Source organism: Aspergillus melleus (assembly GCF_016097325.1).
Source record: "Aspergillus melleus strain CBS 546.65 chromosome Unknown contig9, whole genome shotgun sequence".
Taxonomy (NCBI): Eukaryota; Fungi; Ascomycota; class Eurotiomycetes; order Eurotiales; family Aspergillaceae; genus Aspergillus; species Aspergillus melleus.
Window position 1 is genome coordinate 532,303 of NW_025763378.1, and position 18,854 is coordinate 551,156.

The 18,854-nt window shown below is 52.0% G+C and overlaps 7 protein-coding genes across 7 annotated transcripts; 3 read left to right on the plus strand and 4 right to left on the minus strand.

The window, feature by feature from the left end:
* Positions 1–179: 179 nt before the first annotated feature.
* Positions 180–1,650, minus strand: LDX57_012873 (putative endo-1,4-beta-xylanase; the record flags this gene model as incomplete). The annotated part of the gene is made up of 5 exons (XM_046094621.1): positions 180–964; positions 1,030–1,143; positions 1,195–1,327; positions 1,384–1,540; positions 1,598–1,650. 5 exons carry the CDS (start codon positions 1,648–1,650, stop codon positions 180–182), a joined length of 1,242 nt encoding a protein of 413 aa, XP_045950600.1.
* Positions 1,651–2,812: 1,162 nt separating this feature from the next.
* Positions 2,813–4,238, minus strand: CNS1 (HSP70/90 family co-chaperone CNS1; the record flags this gene model as incomplete). Its single annotated transcript, XM_046094622.1, has 3 exons — positions 2,813–3,528; positions 3,599–3,871; positions 3,947–4,238. 3 exons carry the CDS (start codon positions 4,236–4,238, stop codon positions 2,813–2,815), a joined length of 1,281 nt encoding a protein of 426 aa, XP_045950601.1.
* Positions 4,239–4,813: 575 nt separating this feature from the next.
* LEU2B (3-isopropylmalate dehydrogenase) lies at positions 4,814–6,188 on the plus strand (the record flags this gene model as incomplete). Its single annotated transcript, XM_046094623.1, has 3 exons — positions 4,814–5,311; positions 5,391–5,814; positions 5,969–6,188. Exons 1-3 carry the CDS (start codon positions 4,837–4,839, stop codon positions 6,186–6,188), a joined length of 1,119 nt encoding a protein of 372 aa, XP_045950602.1. The 5' UTR covers positions 4,814–4,836.
* Positions 6,189–8,557: 2,369 nt separating this feature from the next.
* LDX57_012876 (peroxidase) lies at positions 8,558–9,538 on the plus strand (the record flags this gene model as incomplete). Its single annotated transcript, XM_046094624.1, has 1 exon — positions 8,558–9,538. The coding sequence occupies one exon, from the start codon at positions 8,558–8,560 to the stop codon at positions 9,536–9,538; it is 981 nt and encodes a 326-aa protein (XP_045950603.1).
* Positions 9,539–10,167: 629 nt separating this feature from the next.
* Positions 10,168–13,219, minus strand: LDX57_012877 (uncharacterized protein; the record flags this gene model as incomplete). The annotated part of the gene is made up of 1 exon (XM_046094625.1): positions 10,168–13,219. The coding sequence occupies exon 1, from the start codon at positions 13,180–13,182 to the stop codon at positions 10,168–10,170; it is 3,015 nt and encodes a 1,004-aa protein (XP_045950604.1). The 5' UTR covers positions 13,183–13,219.
* A 1,808-nt stretch (positions 13,220–15,027) lies between these two features.
* RPS18 (40S ribosomal protein uS13) lies at positions 15,028–15,668 on the plus strand (the record flags this gene model as incomplete). The annotated part of the gene is made up of 2 exons (XM_046094626.1): positions 15,028–15,221; positions 15,371–15,668. The coding sequence occupies 2 exons, from the start codon at positions 15,028–15,030 to the stop codon at positions 15,666–15,668; spliced, it is 492 nt and encodes a 163-aa protein (XP_045950605.1).
* A 632-nt stretch (positions 15,669–16,300) lies between these two features.
* On the minus strand, positions 16,301–18,015 carry cp3 (carboxypeptidase C PRC1; the record flags this gene model as incomplete). The annotated part of the gene is made up of 2 exons (XM_046094627.1): positions 16,301–17,466; positions 17,523–18,015. 2 exons carry the CDS (start codon positions 18,013–18,015, stop codon positions 16,301–16,303), a joined length of 1,659 nt encoding a protein of 552 aa, XP_045950606.1.
* Between the last annotated feature and the right edge of the window lie 839 nt (positions 18,016–18,854).

Below are 18,854 nucleotides of genomic sequence, written 5' to 3' on the forward strand. Positions count from 1 at the left end.
ATGATATCGAGATGCGCTTTCCATGAAGAGTTCAACGGTGGGTTAATAACTATTATTATACATACACATAAACAAAGCTGGCAATATGGAACGGAGAAATTAAAACAGGTTTCTGGTTAATGGCCTGCAGACACGGTCCGCCAGGTCGGTAAATCAGCTATGGAAAGGAAAAGGCCAATTTACAGACACTGTGAGTACCAGTCATTCTGCTTCTTGCAAGTCGTGCCGCTAACGCAGGTGGTAGGACCAGTCCAGTTGTTACCGCCGCACTGCTCCCATTTACCCGCAACGTTCGTCGAGGTGGTTTGAGGCGCAGAGACCGTGCTGGAGCTGGTGGTCGAGGAAGGAACGGGGGCAGTGGTGCTGGTGGGAGCAGAAGACGATGAGGATTCAGACGCGCTACCTCCCAGTCCCTTCAGCAAACCAGCATAGGCAGGCTTCTTGTTCAGGTCCTCATCCCAGGGAAGGGCGGCACCTTGGCCGGGAAAAGTGCTAGGGACCCAGGAGTACTTGTCAGTCCAGTCCCAGATGGTGAATCCAACACACTTGGAGGTCTCGACGCAAGCCTGGACCAGGTTCTGGTAGTCGGTCGACTGCTGGGCCAGCTTGGCGTCGGTGGCGGGGGTCTCCATGCGAACGTCGATTTCGGTGTAGGCCACCTCAACTCCGAGCGCGGTGTAGGTTTTCAAGGTGCTGGCAAGGTCGTTCTTGCCGGGGGTGTTGCCGACGGTGAAGTGACCCTGTAGACCGACTCCGTCAATCTTCACGCCGTACGACTGGATTAGCTTGACGATCTTGAGGGCGCCAGAGGCCTTGTTGCCGGCCCATTCAATGTTGTAATCATTGTAGTAGAGCTTCACGTCGGAGTCGGCGGCGGCAGCGGCGGCAAACGCAATCGGGAGATAAGCTTCACCGATGGTCTTGTAGAAAACGTTTTCGCGGTACGAGCCGTCCTCGTTGAGCGCTGGGAGGAAGTACATTAGAGACGGGTTATAAATCTTGGGATAGTTCGCAAAAATAGGTCTATACCTTCGTTCACAACATCCCAGGCATAGCAGCGACCCTTGTAGTGCTTGACAACGTTGGTAATGTGGTTCTTCAGGGCCGCAGTCAAGGTGGCGTTTGTCCAGGATCCACTGGTGACTATGAGATGTCAGCACTTGCTTCTGCTAAGCTGGGTTCAAGATTCCATACCCCAGTTGGGCAGCTGCTGGTGCCAGACAAGGTTATGGCATCGCAGCACTTGATCGTTGGCCTCAGCCAAGTCAGCAATGACATCGCCTTTGGCAAAGCTGAAGCTGTTCTGAGAAGGTTCGGTCGAGTCCCACTATGCGTCGGGGTTAGTCTCGGGCCATACCCATAGATCTGAAGGAGCTGACATACCTTCATCGAATTTCCAGGCGTGATCTGACCGAAGTCCTTTGTGTTGTTCAATTGAGTCACATAGGGAACATCCGTGAGCTCGGGGTTGTCGGTAGCCGTGCCGAAGTATTTCAGTCCTTTCGCAACGGCAGCCTCGTGAAGGCCAGCGGCGGATGCGCTTATCAAGTCAGCATCTTCTGAACACTAGCAGTGGTAGAGAGAGTTGAGGACGTACAGGGGAAGAGCGCCGACAGCAAGAGCTGCGGTAATAGAAGGAAGGTGAACCATATTGAACGATCTGCTATGATACTCCAAAGATCATCGACCGATTTACCGAATAGTAAAGAAACAAGCACTTGCGACAACCAGGGGATGGCCAAATCTCTTATAAACGCCCCGCTTCTCCTGTGTCAAATTGTCCAGGGAGTCGGAGAAGCAGCCGAGGAAGTGCAGGACCACCAGTTCCATGTCGCTGAGTTTCACCCATTCGGATGAACTCTCGAAAAGAAAGGTCCAATCTCCGGGAAGAGCGCTTCTGGATGTTAGCTCGCCAGTCTAGCCATCGTCCGTGCCCGATCGGTCCTAGATAGTTAGCGACCCCTTGTTCCTCAGAACTAACGGATTTTAGGCTGAACCAAACAGATGGGGCGAGCAGGGAAAGCGGAGATTCTTCATCCGCCAACGGGTGTCTAGTGGGTCGGCAGTTATTGCTGGTTTGGGACTAAAATGAGGCCGCAGACCAGCGCTGGTGATTATTGATTAACCTGCGACACCGGCGGTTACAATGCGTCATGGCCGACCCAGACATTGATCATTTTGATTTCTGTGTGAAAGTGATCGAGGCCATGTCGGTGGGTCCACTGGGTAAGACATGCTATTTACGGGTACGGGTATACTGCGGTTGTTGCTGCCTTCCAGACTGATGGGGATTTCTGTGATTCTGATGCCACGAACAAGCCTCTGCAATCTGCGTTATGCACGATTTATGGTTCCACGGAGGTAATTCCGAAGCCCCGCCTGGACCATGACAGCCAGCAGAGGACTGCTTGCTAGTGTGGATAAAGGATATATGTGGCTTGTGGCCGGATCAGTCACGGATTTTCTGCTCTTTGGGTCCATTTCATTCGTGGTCTATATACAGGAGGCGTTCTTCATATGGGTATGCGGCCCATGCTTCCGGCGGGCTCGATTTGAAAATGGCATCTTAACCAGTATTCAAGGAACCGAAGCCGAGGAGAACGTCTGAAAAGCCCATTGGTGGCCATGAGAGGGGAGAAGATTCCTTAATGTCTGCTGACATTCGTGTGGCGTACTCATGATAAACCGACCAACTTGGGATTGCCTTGTCCGATGGATGCCAGTTGCAGGAAGAGCTACCTTATAATCATAAAAGGCGAGTCGTCCCCTTCTCTTCTGACTAAAGAGGGTTTGCATGTAGGGGAAAGACAATTCAGCTATCCTTGCGTGCCTTCATTTCCGCGATGAATTTGCCAGTCTTGGAAGTGGGAACGACGTAGATTCGAACCAGTTCGTCCACGACTTCCACCTTACCTCCGCTGAGGATCTGCAAAAGCGGAAGCTTTTTCCCGGCCTTGATCAGCCCGCCCGTGACGGTTTCCATGAAACATTCCACTCCGCCAATGGTATACTCCTTTTTGGTATCCCACGGCAAGGGGAAAATGTAATCCAAATGGTCCTCAATGGAGTTGAATTCGGAGAAAGACTTGATGAAATCGGACTGCGCATCCATGTGGTACAGGAACACCGCGGGAAATTCGAGAGTGCTCTCCGGCGAGAGAGGGTCGGGCGTGAGACGGATGCCGACATCCTCCATCTCCGGCGGCTGCTCGGTCTTGCGGGTTCTGATCTGTCTCGCTCGCAAGGCGGTGCTTAGCATCTGGTTTTCCTTGCGCAGTTTTTCGGCCTCGGCCTTCTTTCTGGCCGCGATGCGCTCCAAAGCCGCCTTGCGCTCGGCAACCTTCTTGCCTATCGTCTGAATCGATTTGTTTTCCGGATCGAGAGCGAGTCCACGGTTCACAACATCTTCGGCCTCGGGGATCTTGTCGAGCATGAACAGGGCCATCGAGGAACGATAGAAGGCCTTGACGTTCTTGGGGTTGAGCTTGAGGGTGGAGGCGCAATCGAGCGTTGTAGACCGATAGTTACCTGGGAGTTTGAATCAGCATGGGGGTCTTCTCGAGCAAGGAATGCAAAATCAATAATAGTGATTCCTTACCAAGCTCCAAATTACACAAAGCGCGGTTGATGTACGAAGCCTCTTCGACCTGACGCTTCACCTTCTCCTCCTCCTTCGGATCCTCCGGTTTATCCCACTTGTCTTCCTTGGCCAGCAAGACGGCGATAGCCTTGGTGTAGAATTCCTTTGCATCAATCCATCTCTTCTCCTTGGCCGCCTCGTTTCCTTGCTCCCGATAATTCTGCGCCACTTCGCCGCGCGTACCCTCGTTCTGCATAGCCTGGATGGCATCCAGCATGATATTCTCTCCATCTGCAGTCCAATTGGTACATCAGCTCCCCGCGACCGTGATACCCCAAAAGTGAAAGGGGAGAGGGGAGGTCTCACTCTCATCGCCCGCTTTACTAATATCCGTCATGAACAGCGGGGTCTTGTTCAACATGTCAGCCAACTCGTCTGTCGTATGCGTCCGCACGGAAGCCATGTTCTGCGACATCTTCGGAGCCAGCGGATCCTTCTGCTCCATCTCCTTCAAGCGCTCCTCGTTGATTGGAAAACTGGGCTCATCGTCGGTGACGGGGAGGGGAGCATCGGCCGCGGCGGTTTCGGTCTCGGGGGGCTGCTTGTTGATGTCGATGGACTCATCGAAGTCATCGGGGAGCTCTTCGATCCGCGACATGGTGACGAATATGTGCGGAGAGACGTGTTAGGGTCGTGTTGGAGGGTTGTGATTGCGATGAAATCGATCTGATCTTCGAGAAATCCGCGATAAAGATTGTCAAACAGTGCAAACACGAGGGGTAGGGCTAGCCCTGGCCATTACCCGTTTGGGGAGTCTGTTGATGGTTTGTCATGATTGCCTCCCTGGAAGTGAATTACATCTATCCTCATATTCATATGTTTCAAGGATCCATTGCGTTCTTTATCGAGTTCATGCTCATGTTCTGTTGGGATCGACACAACACGACATGGCGCTGACTTGACAGCCCCGCATTGCGACAATCAAAGAAGAGTATCGACGATAAGGATATCCCAATCCCAGTCTATTGAGTCTCTCTAGACAGGTATATGTCAAAACCCCACGCCAAGTGCAGATCTACATCGATGGCTCTATAATCGGGGCAAAGCCGTACCTCAGGCGTTACTTCCCCGCATTATCGGTCTAATGACCGATATCCGAAGTAGGCTGTATGATTTAGTCCTAAGTATAAGATGGCATCACGTCGCCCCAAGTTTTGCTCTCCACACCACGAACAAACGCGAAGAAAACTGTCAAGATGACCGTAACAACATACAACATACTCATTCTTCCCGGCGATGGCATCGGTCCGGAAATCATGACCGAAGCCACCAAAGTCTTGAACGCGTTCACCTCGCCAGCTCTCCGCTTCAACCTCCGCCAGGAGCTCATCGGCGGATGCAGCATCGATGTACACGGCAAGCCTATTACAGAGGATGTCAAGCATGCCGCACTGTCGTCGGACGCGGTGCTTTTCGCCTCGGTCGGTGGTCCGAAATGGGACCATGCGCGGCGTGGATTAGATGGGCCTGAGGGAGGTCTGCTACAGTTGCGCAAGGCCATGGATATCTATGCGAACTTGCGACCTTGTTCGGCCGATTCTCCGAGTCGCGCCGTGTCTAGGGAGTTTACGCCGTTCCGGGATGAGATCATCGAGGGGGTGGATTTTGTGGTGGTCAGGGAGAATTGCGGAGGGGCGTATTTTGGACGGAAGGTTGAAGATGATGATTACGGTATATAGTCCTTCTACGTGGCTGTCCTGACCTGCTTTGCGCTATGCAGGGCATACATACTAACAATGTCATCTCTCAGCAATGGACGAATGGGGCTACTCGACCCCCGAAATCGAACGCATCGCGCGTCTCTCCGCGGAGGTCGCCCTACGCCACGATCCGCCCTGGCCAGTGATCTCGCTCGACAAGGCCAACGTGCTCGCCTCCTCGCGGCTCTGGCGTCGCGTCGTCGAGAGAACCATCACCACTGAATATCCTCAGGTCAAGCTGGTGCATCAGCTCGCCGACTCGGCGTCTTTGATTCTTGCGACGAACCCGCGCGCCCTGAACGGCGTGCTCCTGGCCGACAATACTTTCGGAGATATGATTTCCGATCAGGCAGGCTCGATCGTCGGCACGTTGGGTGTTTTGCCAAGTGCCAGTCTAGATGGGTTGCCTGGTGGACCGGGAGCTACGAAGAAGACCAATGGGTTGTATGAGCCGACGCATGGGTCTGCGCCGACGTAAGTTTGCTGCTTTTTCTTTGTTTGCAGATTCCAGATAATCTCGCTTCCTTTCTGTTCTTGTCCTTGTCGATGTGTTTGTCCATCTATATTTAGCTCCAGACCCTACCCCTCCATGCAAGTGCCCAAACTAACGCCCACCCCAAACAAACAGCATCGCAGGCCAAAACATCGCCAACCCCGTTGCCATGATCCTCTGCGTGGCGCTCATGTTCCGCTACTCGCTGAACATGGAAGCCGAGGCACGACGGGTGGAAGACGCCGTGCGAACGGTGCTGGATGCAGGTATCCGGACGCCAGATCTGGGAGGCAAGGCGGGGACCAAGGAAGTGGGGGATGCGATCGTGCGGGTGCTGAAAGAGCAGGAGGCTTGATTTGCTGGATGGAATTGAGCATGCGTAGAATGGCTGGGTGTTTGCATGCAAGCGTATGTGGCTGCGTGGTACAGCCACGACTGTTGTTTGATGATCTAGGAGTGGTCTCTCAATGTTCAGAGATTGACTGCAGTATCTTATTTGTTTCGCCTAATGTGGCAGGGCTACTGTCCTGCAGTTGTCACTTTGAAACCATTCCAAACAGGCAGTCAATATCGCATAGACCTTACACTGAAGTCATACCATCGCAAACACAGCATAGCAAATAAAGAATAAAAAAGAATAGACAAAAAAAAAAGCACAAACAATCAAAATGGCATCATATCAAACAAACCTACCCATTCAATCTTTTTCGTCCCACGTTCTATCCATATGTAGAGCACTCCCCTTGCAGTTAATTCTACATTTAACTTACACCCTCCCACCTCTCATCTACATTTCTTCTTACTCTCTACGATCCATCCAACACTCTCTACCACATAAACACTCCATCACTCAAACAAGGTTGAAAAAAAAATGCCTCCCCGACGTCCACGCCGACGCCCCCGATCCTCACCGTCACCCTCATCCACCACCACCACCTCCTCCTCCTCCTCAACAACCCACTGGACAACCCTCCTCACAACACCCACCCCCCTCTCGAACCTCTCCAGCACAAAAAAACACCACATCCTCAAAAGCATCGCCACCGACATCTCCACCGCCTTCATCCGAATCGCCCACCTCCTAGAAACCTCCGTCCTAGACGCCGAACACACCGCCCCAATCGAAGACGTGATCGCGTTGATCCTGGACGTAGAAGAGCGCCATTCGAGAGACCTGGAGCGACAGGTCCGGAGGGCTGAGAGGCGCGCAGAGCGCAGAAGGAGACGGTGGATTGCGGAGAGGAAGTGGATGCGGAGGTGCTGGGTTGGGTTGTTGGGGAGGGCGATGGAGGTGAGTGGGAGGTGGAGGGAGAGGGTGAGGTATCTTGAGGAGATGAGGTCGAGGTTAAGGTCGGGGAATGGTGGTAGGGGAAGGGGGGAGTTGGTTGTTAGACGAGTTGGGTTGGGTAGGGATGGGGGTAAGAGGAATTCGATATGATATTTACATGGGGGTTGGGTTGGTTTTGTTAGAAGGGGATGGATGGCGTTTTTGTTTAGAGGATGTTGGTTGAGATAGATCTACAAAGAGGTATATTTCTTGGATATCATAGACTATGCACTGATGCAGTAACAAATTGAGCCTACATGGATATCTAGAATAGGTAATTTTTATCTGTGGTGTTGCAAACACCTATACAATGATGAATAACTGCAAAAAGTCATCGTCTGTAGAGCACTGTCAAGTCCCCTAGGATTCCAATTTCTGTAACATTATTAGCCAGCATCTCAATGTGTAAGCACTGAACCACAGTTCAACATCTTCACATGGGTGGATCAGCCACAGCCAGTCACAAAAGCGACGATATCAGCGCCCAGCGGAAGAAGTGGCGACAACCTTAAAAATCAGCCATGTGCCCGGGCCCATCTTGTGATACAACTGAGTGTCGGTTGTCCCTGATCCAGAGATGCTGGAATGTAAATATTAGCAGAGACTAAATTCTAGACCCTCATCATCGGAAGGCATTGACCAGTCTGAAACCAAATGCTGAGCAATCTGTCGGAATCGATAGTGTCAATTGCCAACGATAATCGGGAACCCAAGTTCCGAGGTTAATCTTTCACATTAGGCGGCTTTTGGTCGGGATATCCCCAGGCGGAACGAGACGAGACCGGAGACCCTGAGTGACGCAAATCTAGAATAGATGCGCCAACTCTAAGTATTTTCCGAGTCCCGAATTAGTAAACGAACTTCCATGTCGCCGACAATTTGTATGGCAGCGGTGTTGCGGAGATTCCTAGACAGAAGGGGACTGTTTTCAAATCATCTCAACGGGAACATGCAAAACCATGGATGGTTTCTTATCAAGCCCAAAGAAAATTGTCAACACGATAGCAGTAGCCGTAACGCGTGGTCAGCGCAGGAAAATGAACCTCGGCATCTGGATGTCGGCCAAATGTCCAGAAATATTGATTCGGCACCGCGGATCCACTCTTGCCTCTCTTCATGTGGAAGCAGAATGGCGACGCCTCCCGAATTGAAAGACTTCTCACTTCCTCATATCTCCCTTCCCCGGACTCTCTGTCATTCTTCTCTCATTCCCCTGACTTGTTTGCTGCCTTGACTCTCATCCGCAGTCGTGCTGAAATTTCCTGCATCTTGCCCCCTTCTCCGACCCACACTATCCGAGCCAGTTACCCCGGACGAAATATCGGCCGAGATGAGCAACCCGGGGGATTACAGCGCCGTGCGACGCGACATTGTCGCCCAACTGAAGAAGCCCGATTATGACGACGGTAGCGCTGGTCCGGTTTTCGTTCGTTTGGCATGGTAAGTTTGTCGTCTTCTTTGTTTTCTTTTTGGTTGATTTTGTCGCCGCCGATGACTTTTGTGGTCGTCCTCTTCAATCAGGAATTGCCACTAACAGACTTCCTTCCAGGCACTCCGCAGGTACCTACGACGCTGAATCAGACACCGGCGGTTCGAATGGCGCCGGCATGCGATACGAAGCCGAAGGAGGCGACCCCGCCAACGCAGGTCTCCAACACGGACGAGCCTTCCTGGAGCCGGTGAAGGAAAAGAACCCCTGGATCACATATTCGGACCTATGGACGCTAGCCGGCGTAGTGGCCGTCGAAGAGATGGGCGGTCCCAAAGTTCCCTGGAAGCCCGGTCGGACCGATCTAGTCGACGACTCGAAGGTGCCGCCACGAGGCCGGTTGCCCGACGGAGCCCAGGGCGCTGACCACCTGCGATTCATCTTCTACCGCATGGGATTCAACGACCAGGAGATCGTTGCGCTAGCCGGCGGACATAATCTGGGACGGTGTCATATGGATCGGAGCGGATTCGAGGGTCCGTGGGTGAACAACCCGACTCGGTTCTCGAATCAGTTCTTCAAGTTGCTTCTCAAGCTGGAGTGGAAGCCGCGGACGCTGTCGAACGGCGTGCAGCAGTTCAACTATGTGGATCCCGATGCCGACGAGGATGACGAGCCGTTGATGATGCTGCCGACCGATATCTCGTTGATCACGGACCCGTCGTTCCGGCAATGGGTGGAGCGATATGCGGAGGACAAGGATCTGTTCTTCGATCATTTTGCCAAGGTTTTTGCCAAGCTGGTCGAACTGGGGATTCGACGTGACGAGAAGGGCGCCATCGTCAACACGGACAACGTCAAGGGCGGATACGTGTCTGCACCGAAGAAGAGCAATACCCCCACTGGACCACCTAAGAAGCAGGATGCATGTGTGCGAGCCCGTCTATAGAGGATCGAACTAGCTTTGATGTTTGTTATTGTAGATAGAAGCAAGGTCTGGGAAAGGCCCTGCGTTGTTTGTTAGATTTAGAACCGATTTGTTTCGAATACCAAGCATAGTTTCGTTGAATCAATGAATCTTCTAATATGAAGGAAAGGACAACCCAAGGATTTCAAACATAATCGCAATGGAAAGATGAAATGAGATAGGAGATAGGAGAAAGAAAGAAAGGAGAAGAGAAGGGAGTGAGGAAAAGCCGGGGAAGAGTGAAATGCGGGGAAAACAACGGGGCCGCCCTGACTGACCTTTGCCCGCCGCGTTATTGGCCCGAGGGAGTCTGCATCGAGAGCTGTGCAGGGATGCCTTTAATTAATTCAGAAATAAGCGAGTTCATGACTAACTGAAGACGATGACCCTCGGTTAGAAAGGGAGAGATCAAATCCTCGGTCTTGTGCTGGTACATCTTGAAAATCATGCGATTGAGTCTGCATTGCACTGGAAATCGACATAAAAGCACCACTCTATAATCAGACCCAAGATATTCGAGCTATAACACACGACCAAAACTGAAACCCGACAGGTATATACTAGTGACAGTAAAAAATGTAGAAAGGGAAAATTAACTAAATAAAAGATAATTACCAACCCTCGGGTGTCCGAAGACGAGAGCTCGGCCGATGAGCGAGCGCCTGGATAGCCTGCCTTTTCTTCTTGAACCTCTGGTTCCTCTTCTTCCTCTTGTTTTTTCGATCAGGAGATCCTCGCTTTCGCTTGTTATCATTGCGATTATCATTGCGATTATCATTGCGATTATCATTGCGATTATCATTGCGATTATCATTGCGATTATCATTGCGATTATCATTGCGATTATCATTGCGATTATCATTGCGATTATCATTGCGATTATCGTTACGATTGTCGTTACGATGACCTGTCCGTCGACGCGCTTTTTGCGAAGAAGCCTGTGACGCACGGCGAACTGCATCTAACCCGACGGCGCTTCCCTGTCCTGAGTGCGAGCGTGACTTGGAATGCGACCCTGTAGGAGAAGGCGGCGGCTGCTGCTGCTGCTGCTGCTGCTGCTGTTGGAATTGCTGCTGCTGAAATTGCTGGTACGTCTGAAGCTGATTCCTGTTGCCTGCCCAGTATTGTGGAACCCCATACGTGTTGCCCTGGTTCCACTGTGGAAAATTGACGCTGCTGATGCTGGCAGCATTGCTAGTGTCGCCATTGTTTTGACTCATCATGTGGTAGACTTTCATGGCCGCGTTGTAATAATCGCTCATGTAGTTTGCACAGGTGTAATTGGCACCATACTTCTCAAACAGTTCTGCGTCGGAGGGGTGCTGCTGAGTAGATCCAGGTAGATCTGCAGTGGGGAGATCAGAAGCTGGAAGATCAGGCTGAGACACCATATTATGCATAATAGGAGCTTGGTAATCGAGGTTGCTTCCAGTCTCCCCAAGCCCGACCCTCTCAAGACCAAGTGAGTTTAAAGGAATTGATGGAATTGAACCCGTCGGCGGTGAAGCGGGATATTCCTCAATTCGCGGAGTCAAGGGAGGCGAGTATAGAACTACATCGTCCCGAGGCGAGTCCTGCATGCCCAGAGGATAGCTTTGCTCGGAAACAGGGCTCGCGAGAAAGTTGACCGGAGGCGCGAGATTGAAGAGATCGGCGCTGGGGAAAACCCACTGACCGGGCTGCTCGGAGACATCATTATTGAATAGGGCCCAGGGACCAACTTCATCGGCAAGAAGCATCTTGTTCTCTACAGCCTCTACCATTGACCCCACCGAGCTCATTACCGTGTTCAAAACCTGGGGGCTGACGTTGTCTACCCGTTCGTAGAACACCAGGGGAATGGCGCTTCTAGTCCACCACTCGTAGGGGACTCTCTCGCTCGGGTGACCGTACGAAAGGCCTCCAACAATCATTCCCAAGTTCTTGGACCCGTCGTACATGCGGACCTCGCCATGGTCAACCTCGCCGGGGCGGTTGTCGGCCCAGAAGACCCGGAATTGACCCTTGTACTCGTATATCCCACCCACCCAGCGATATGTGACTGACGTTCGCTTCGCAAAAGTTTCAACCTCGAACGTGAGATCCTGCGTGTGTTTCGTCACGGGGACATCGGGATCAACCATGGTCACCAAGCGCGCAGGGAGGCTTTCGAAGGTTCGCCAGCGGGTTATGGCGTTGGGGGTATCACAAACGTCGCAATCCACCTGCACACTGAAAGCAAATTCCTGCGCCAGACGGGTATGCATCGTGACAGGCCCTTCACCGTCCTCTGGGACTTCAGATGGCTGCATGAAGGTATTTTTCCATGGCCCCGTGGTATCCCCACGTTCACGATCGGGGTTGCACTCGCATGGACGAAATTGATCGTAGTAGGTGAAATGGAACTGAGCGAAGTTGGCCGTCGCCCTGGTCCAAATCCCCTGCAGCCAATGGATATCCCCCGCCCAGACTTCAGGCAGGCTGTCATCCACCACATGCCAGAAATTATTCCGCAGCATTTCACTCTCGTCAGTGAAACAGAGATCCCAGTCAACTTCAGTCGTTTTGATCAATGCCGCTTCTAACGGGGTTAACTGTGCGCGCCACCCTTTGTTACAGCGATCGATTACCGTAGACCCAGCATCAAGAAGTTTAGCGGCCACGATAACACAATCAATGGCACTTGTGTTGAACGTGCCCACGGGACCGCGACCTCGATAGGGGTAGTCACGCCCATCAGGATGCAGTGTCATCTCATCGGTCTCACGGTTCCATAAAAGCCTCACCTGGGCCGTCGCAGGAACCGTTTTATCAATAGTCTTCAATAGGGCTTGTGGTTCGGACGCCACCAAACACGGATGTTCAGCCCGAGTAGCCGTGTGGTGTCGCTCGAGGTCCGCATTTGCAAGTTTCATAACGATCCGTTGGACTATCTCGACGACATTCTTAGCCGGGAGCGGTCGAGCGGTATGTCTTTCAGGCTGAAGGGGTTGGCTAGTGCAGCTATGGCGACTGGATGCCGATCGTGGTGGACTTTTGGTTTTTTGGGCCACCCGAGCCTGCTCCTGCTCCTGCTCTTTTTCTTGTTCTTGTTCCCCCTTTCCCTCTTCCTCGTCTTCGGTGGCATCGAGGTCAATCGGCCCGCCAGAGACTGGGTAAGACATCCGCTCGAGATAACTATCGGATATTGACGCTGGAGCGTCACTCGGTCTCTTGAACCGCGAACTCAGAGCTTTACTATCTTCTGGCGGTTGGGGATAGTATCTGCTAATAGGAACGCGTTCAATCTGAATAGTATGTGAGAGCAACCGAGGGCCTGCATCTCTGGAAAAGTCCGCGAACTCGGCAAACGACGTGGGCAGATGGTCAGGCGCCATGTGATAGAACAACTTCCAAAGAGCTTTTAGAAGCTTCTCAATCGTTGCACGCTTGGCTAGTCCCATGTCGATTCCCCAGCTGTGGTGGTTCACTATGGTCTCCAAACGCGGTTTTGGGAATCGACGAGCACGCATGGTCACCTGCACAGCCTCTCCCAGGAACTGCCAGTCTGTTGGAGGGTCGACCAGGTCATTGAGTCGAAGTTTGGGGTACTCGAGCACAGGAGAGGGAGGTGGCGACTCATCGTCGCTGAATAGACTTGCAGGCATCTTCTGTCTCGATAGAAGGCAGAAGGGTCTCTGAAGGGGACCTTTTCCTTTCCAAGACAATAGGTGTGGACGTAGGGAGATGTCCGTTATTCTCACAGGGGGTTCAAGTTCGAGGCTCCAAACGAGCCGGGGAGTTCAGTTCAATAAATGTCCGGGATGCAGTGCCGCCGTTGACGCCTATTCCTATTGAAGGAGGCACAAATAGGGCCGGATCATGTATGGACTATTTTAGTCAATGACGTCCAATTTGTTCGAATCGGTGGATTGACCATTGAAATTTGGGCTTTTGATTTCGGGCCATCATGCTATCCTGTCTTTCTTTGAAAGTTGATTGTTTCATCTTCAGTTTTCGTCATTTTCCGTCCAGGGATCGTGATCCCGTCAAAGAGATACCAATGCAGAAGGCTCTGAAGAATTTCTTTGTCTTCACCAAATTCCACAATGGGCTGCGGGTGCGTTTGAGCTAAAAATGATCCCGAGTTCTGAAGATCAGTCAGCGTTATCTTTGAAAGAAATATTAGAATCAGAGATTCCGATCAAAGAATCATAGTTGCCCAATAGTCATCCCGCTGATGTCTACCGGCCCATGGTTAAGTACTGAGATGAGGATAGTGACGACCTGAATGCAGGCAATCATTGTCCAATCCACCTGCCGGGTCATGCTCTCCAAAGAAACCAGTTAACAAAGAGATGAGACAGAGCTAGGTCACTCAATCATGGTCAAAGAATCTAGATGGTACTAGGATTTGAGTATCTGGACGGTATTTCAAGTGGTACTCATCACCCAGCATCATCAAAGCCACTGCCTCATCTTTTATTATTCAGGCTTAGGCCAAGAATGATGTTCCTCAGGTGTTTGTCCTGATGACCATCGTGGTTATTTGAGCGACTTGGGATGGTAGGAGAAGAGTGCAGGAAGGATGAATCCTCCAGATGCAAGACAAAATGAAAATCATGTGCCACCAGGCTCAATTCACATAATCTAAAAGACTGTTAGATAGACGACTTTTTGCAAGCTGCTAGGTCCTCCAACGGTCAAATCAACTACAGCAGGTATTTTCATGCTTCATCCCCTACTGCTCCAGGTATGCTTCGGACTTGCGAATGTCGCTAGCTTTTTTGGCTACTGCATCAAGAGTTGGTAGACTGAATATAGCCACAGATTTTTCAATGAGCATGCCTGATGCACATTCCACATCGAAAAATATTTTCATCAAGAGTCGGACAGGAAGCACAAATCAAGTGCACCAACACCGCGTCGTAGAGATGAGTTTACAAACAGCTGAGTAAGCTCTCACTTACTCATCACCTGCTTTCACGTGACCCTATTCCAGACCGCCAATGGAACACAGAGGCTAGTCCCATCTAGGCCTAGCGCCGCACAAGCGAGCCCTCGAGCGCACCAAGACCCGAAACAGGCTAGTGCCATCTTTACCCGATCCCACAACGGGCGAGCAAAGTTGGAAAGCCCAGCGAGTCGATTTCACCTCCTTCTCACCCCTCTCGCTGTCGACAATCAACGCGGTCCCGTCGCGCCATCGCCCATCATGTGTACGTGCCATTCCTATGCTCCCGATCATGCGTTCTGAAGTCCATTTTGCTGCTGTTTTTGATTCGCTCTGGAGAATCTGGACAATGGGAAGGAAGATGAGTTGTTGAAGGGGGGGGGATTACATTGGGGCATAAATCGACATGAGACCCGAATTATGGATACGATTCGCACAGAAAAGAAGAAAGCAAGGAATTTTTTCAGAGCGGACAGGAACGGCATCGAAATGGATTTTTCTTTTGTCGCAGCAGCAGCGGCATCGAAAAGAAGCGATTTCAACAAATTAGCAACCCCAGATGGCTGACTTTTATTTCCGTCCTACAGCGCTCGTGTCCGGCGAGAAGACGAACTTCCAGTACATCTTGCGTCTGCTCAACACCAATGTTGACGGCAAGCAGAAGATCATGTACGCCCTGACTCAGGTCAAGGGTGTCGGTCGCCGTTACTCCAACTTGGTCTGCAAGAAGGCCGATGTTGACCTTAACAAGCGGTACGTTTGCCCATTCCCTCTACGGAGGCCACCTCAAAATCCGAACATCTCCGCCTAGGAGGCAGAAATTCCACAGCAACATCGCACATTATCGAAAAGGATAAAAAGTCCAATACAGAACACCCTCGCTAATGGATCTCCAATAACAGTGCCGGTGAGCTCACCACCGAAGAGCTCGAGCGTGTCGTCACCATCCTCCAGAACCCCACGCAGTACAAGATCCCCACCTGGTTCCTCAACAGACAGCGCGACATCACCGACGGCAAGGACTCCCAGGTTCTGTCCAACGGTCTGGACAGCAAGCTCCGTGAGGACTTGGAGCGCCTGAAGAAGATCCGCTCCCACCGTGGTCTCCGTCACTACTGGGGTCTCCGTGTGCGCGGTCAGCACACCAAGACCACCGGCCGTCGCGGACGCACCGTCGGTGTCAGCAAGAAGAAGGGCTAAACTATCTGAGAGGGTTCAACTTATTTTTTTTTCTTGCTCGCTGGAAGGGAGAGGGAAAGCGTTGGTGTGGTACTTTACGAAACGGGGACCTGTTTACATATCACGGATTTGGGTCCATTAAAAAGTCAAAAGAATCATACCAATATGAAATGAATATCAAATTCCACGTTCTGATATTTTGCGTAGTGGGTGCTGGCTTCTTTGCAGGGACTGGCCAGCCTTCGACACTTCTTCCATCTGATCCGAGTATGTCGGCACAATATACATTCGTACAGGGCCTGCTCGTAGCAGGTATCCCCGTGCATGCTGTGGGTGCCTTAGATGCATAGGGGACGACCGCGGTGATCGTTGATCAAATTAGAATTTGCCTGCCCAGCGGATGGCATACTATTATCCTGTCCCTTGTCTAGGTCGGCTGTCGCCTTCATACCTCTTAATGCCGTGTTAATCGAGACCAGCCCAAAGAATGTTGCTCAATTAAACGCAAGTTGCAATTGTACTATGTATATATTCTTGTATACGATCATGAATAGTCATACATCTGAACAAACGTGAAACCATTCAAAGCAGTCCGAAGTATGATTAGGTGTCCATGAGGATCACCATGGCAAATATCTCAAGTAAATAAGCCCTTAAAACCATTCACCACTCAACCAGCGGTTGTAGAACTCCAGGCCAGCCTCGGGTTGATCCATGGGAACCATGTGACCGGCGCCGTAGATACGCATGAAGGTAAAGTTGCCGTGGGACTTGACCTGACCGATCTTCTTGCCCTTGTGCTCGTTCTGCTCGACCTTGAGGTCCTCCAGAGCGGCAGAGGCATACTTAGCCTGTCCGGGCCACTCCAAAGCCTCGGTCCAGGCCTTGTTGCCCAGCCAGTTGCAGATGTAATCGGCATCACCGGCGTAGATCAAGACAGGAATCTGCTCCAGAAGACCAGGGACAAGGCGGTGGTAGGGCTTCATCCAGTCACCATGGAAGAGGAAGTTACGGTTGATGTCGAAGTTGCACGAATCGTACCCATTGACCTCGGCACCCACGGCCTCGCGAACCTCGGCCTTGTTCAGGTAGTCGCTGACATATCCCATGCCCTTGTAGCAGAGGTTGCTCGAGTCCTCGCACTTGCCACGAACATCATAGACGTTCTGTCCGGTGCGCTGGTAGGGACCGATCATGGCATTGTTGCAGTAGATCGAGGCGGGGACACAAACCCACGCACTCTCGGAGTCATAGCAGGACTGGATCATCTGCTGACAGCGGGGCAGCGCATTGTCCAAGGACCGGCAAGCGCTCTCGTCCAAGACAGCGGGGTAGCCACCTTCACCGCAGCCCATGGGACGGTAGTACTCGTACTGGGTAAGACCATCGGTGAGACCGTTGCCGATGAGAACAGACTTGAGGTTGATGTTGCGGTTCTTGTGAGCCAGGATCTCGGAAGCGAACACGGGGATGTAGTGACCAGCATACGACTCGCCCGCAATGTGGAAGTCCTGCTTCGCATACTCGGGGAATTGCTTAAAGAAGAGAGTAAGAAGAGCGTAGACATCCTTGCCCGCAGCAACAGTGTCGCTGACGGCAGAGCCACTGTAGGAATAGCCAACGTTGACGGGCTGGTCAAGGAAGATCACGGAAGCGTTGTTGTTCCATGAGAAATCATTGTAGACGGGCTTGATGTTCTCGCCAATGCTGCTGGGCCCAAGCTCCAGGAACAAGCCAGTGAGAGAGGAGCAGCCGGGGCCACCGTTCAGCCACAAAACGACGGGGTCGTTCGCGGGATCATTGCGTGATTCGAAGAACCCTTCAGAGAAGTTAGCAATCTAGAAACACATCGGGTCGATTTCGTGAAGAACGTACAGTAGAACAGATGCTTGTCGTTCTCATTGTCATCCAGATAACCGGTGTACTGCTTAACACCAGGGTCAATGCCGAGGGAGCTGGGGTCGGTCTTCTTGACACGGAGATCGTAAGCTTCCAGCTTTCCATCAATTTCACGCTCCTTGCCACCCTCGACAGTGTCAACCCAGATCTTCTGGACATCAGAGCCACGGACAATGTGGTCCCAATGAGAGTCAGGACGACGGTTGTGCTTCTTGGGCAGAGAGAAGACGGGGTTGTGGTCCATAGCCTCGGGAACGTAGTTGGAGACTTCGTCCCACAGCTTACGAGCCTCATCGGAGAGGGTCTCGAGCTGCTCCTGGAAGTTGTGGAGAGCACCGGCGAAGCCCTTCTCCTTCACGGCAGGTTCCTCCTGGGGCTGGCCATTCATGACCTGCTGGTTGAGGACCTGCTGGGCGGGAACGGCGGCAGTGGCCGCTCCGACCAGCAAAGTAGCTGGCAAGAGTCTCATTGTCGATGATTTGAGGTCAAATCAAGGTCAAAATGTGATGAAAAGGGTAGGGAGGGTGATGAAACGGGCAAGAACAGTAGAAGGGGACCTTGCGGTCAAGACGCCTGGGGCAGCTGCTGGCTTATCAGTACCGGTTATCAAGGGGGAGAGAGAGGCATGAAGGAAAGGGGACAGTCAACCTACAGTTGATAACAGCAGAAAGTGGAAGAAAAGTAGCCGATGAAACACCAGCGACCTTGGGAAGAGAAGAGAGAAAGGATGAAGAGGAGATGATGGAGAGAAGGAGGAATGTAGGTCGGCCTTGGGGATGGCAGGCACCGATGACGCCGATAGCCAAGGCAGCCAATCACGGCGCGGTGCCTCTCCGGGGTGACGAAGTCACGTGCTGAATGCGGTGTGCTGAGTCACGCGCGGCACGGGACCAGCGTCATTGCCGCTTTGGGCCAATCACGAGACAGGCGGGCGGTGCCTCCGAACAGGAATTCTTTGGCGTCATCAGCTGTCAAATTTTCCACCCCTCGATATTCTGGATTCCTCGGTGTCTCCCTGCCGATCCATCTCATCCTCGGGAAAGTTGCGTTTTCGTTGGAAAGCGCACCGTGCAAGATGCCTATCAATCAACCCTCGAATCAGATTAAATTCACGAATGTATCAGTCGTCAGACTAAAGAAAGGTTTGTCCAGCGTCTCACATTGCATTCTTGCCCTGTATCTTTGAGCCCATTCTCCTGCAAGACGTCTGCCTGTTGGCCCCAACTACAACACTGCGACTGCTGAATGTATTTCTGTCGGAGGAAGAATTCCTCATAACAATTTCCGCCCCGCAACCCCGCTAACCGC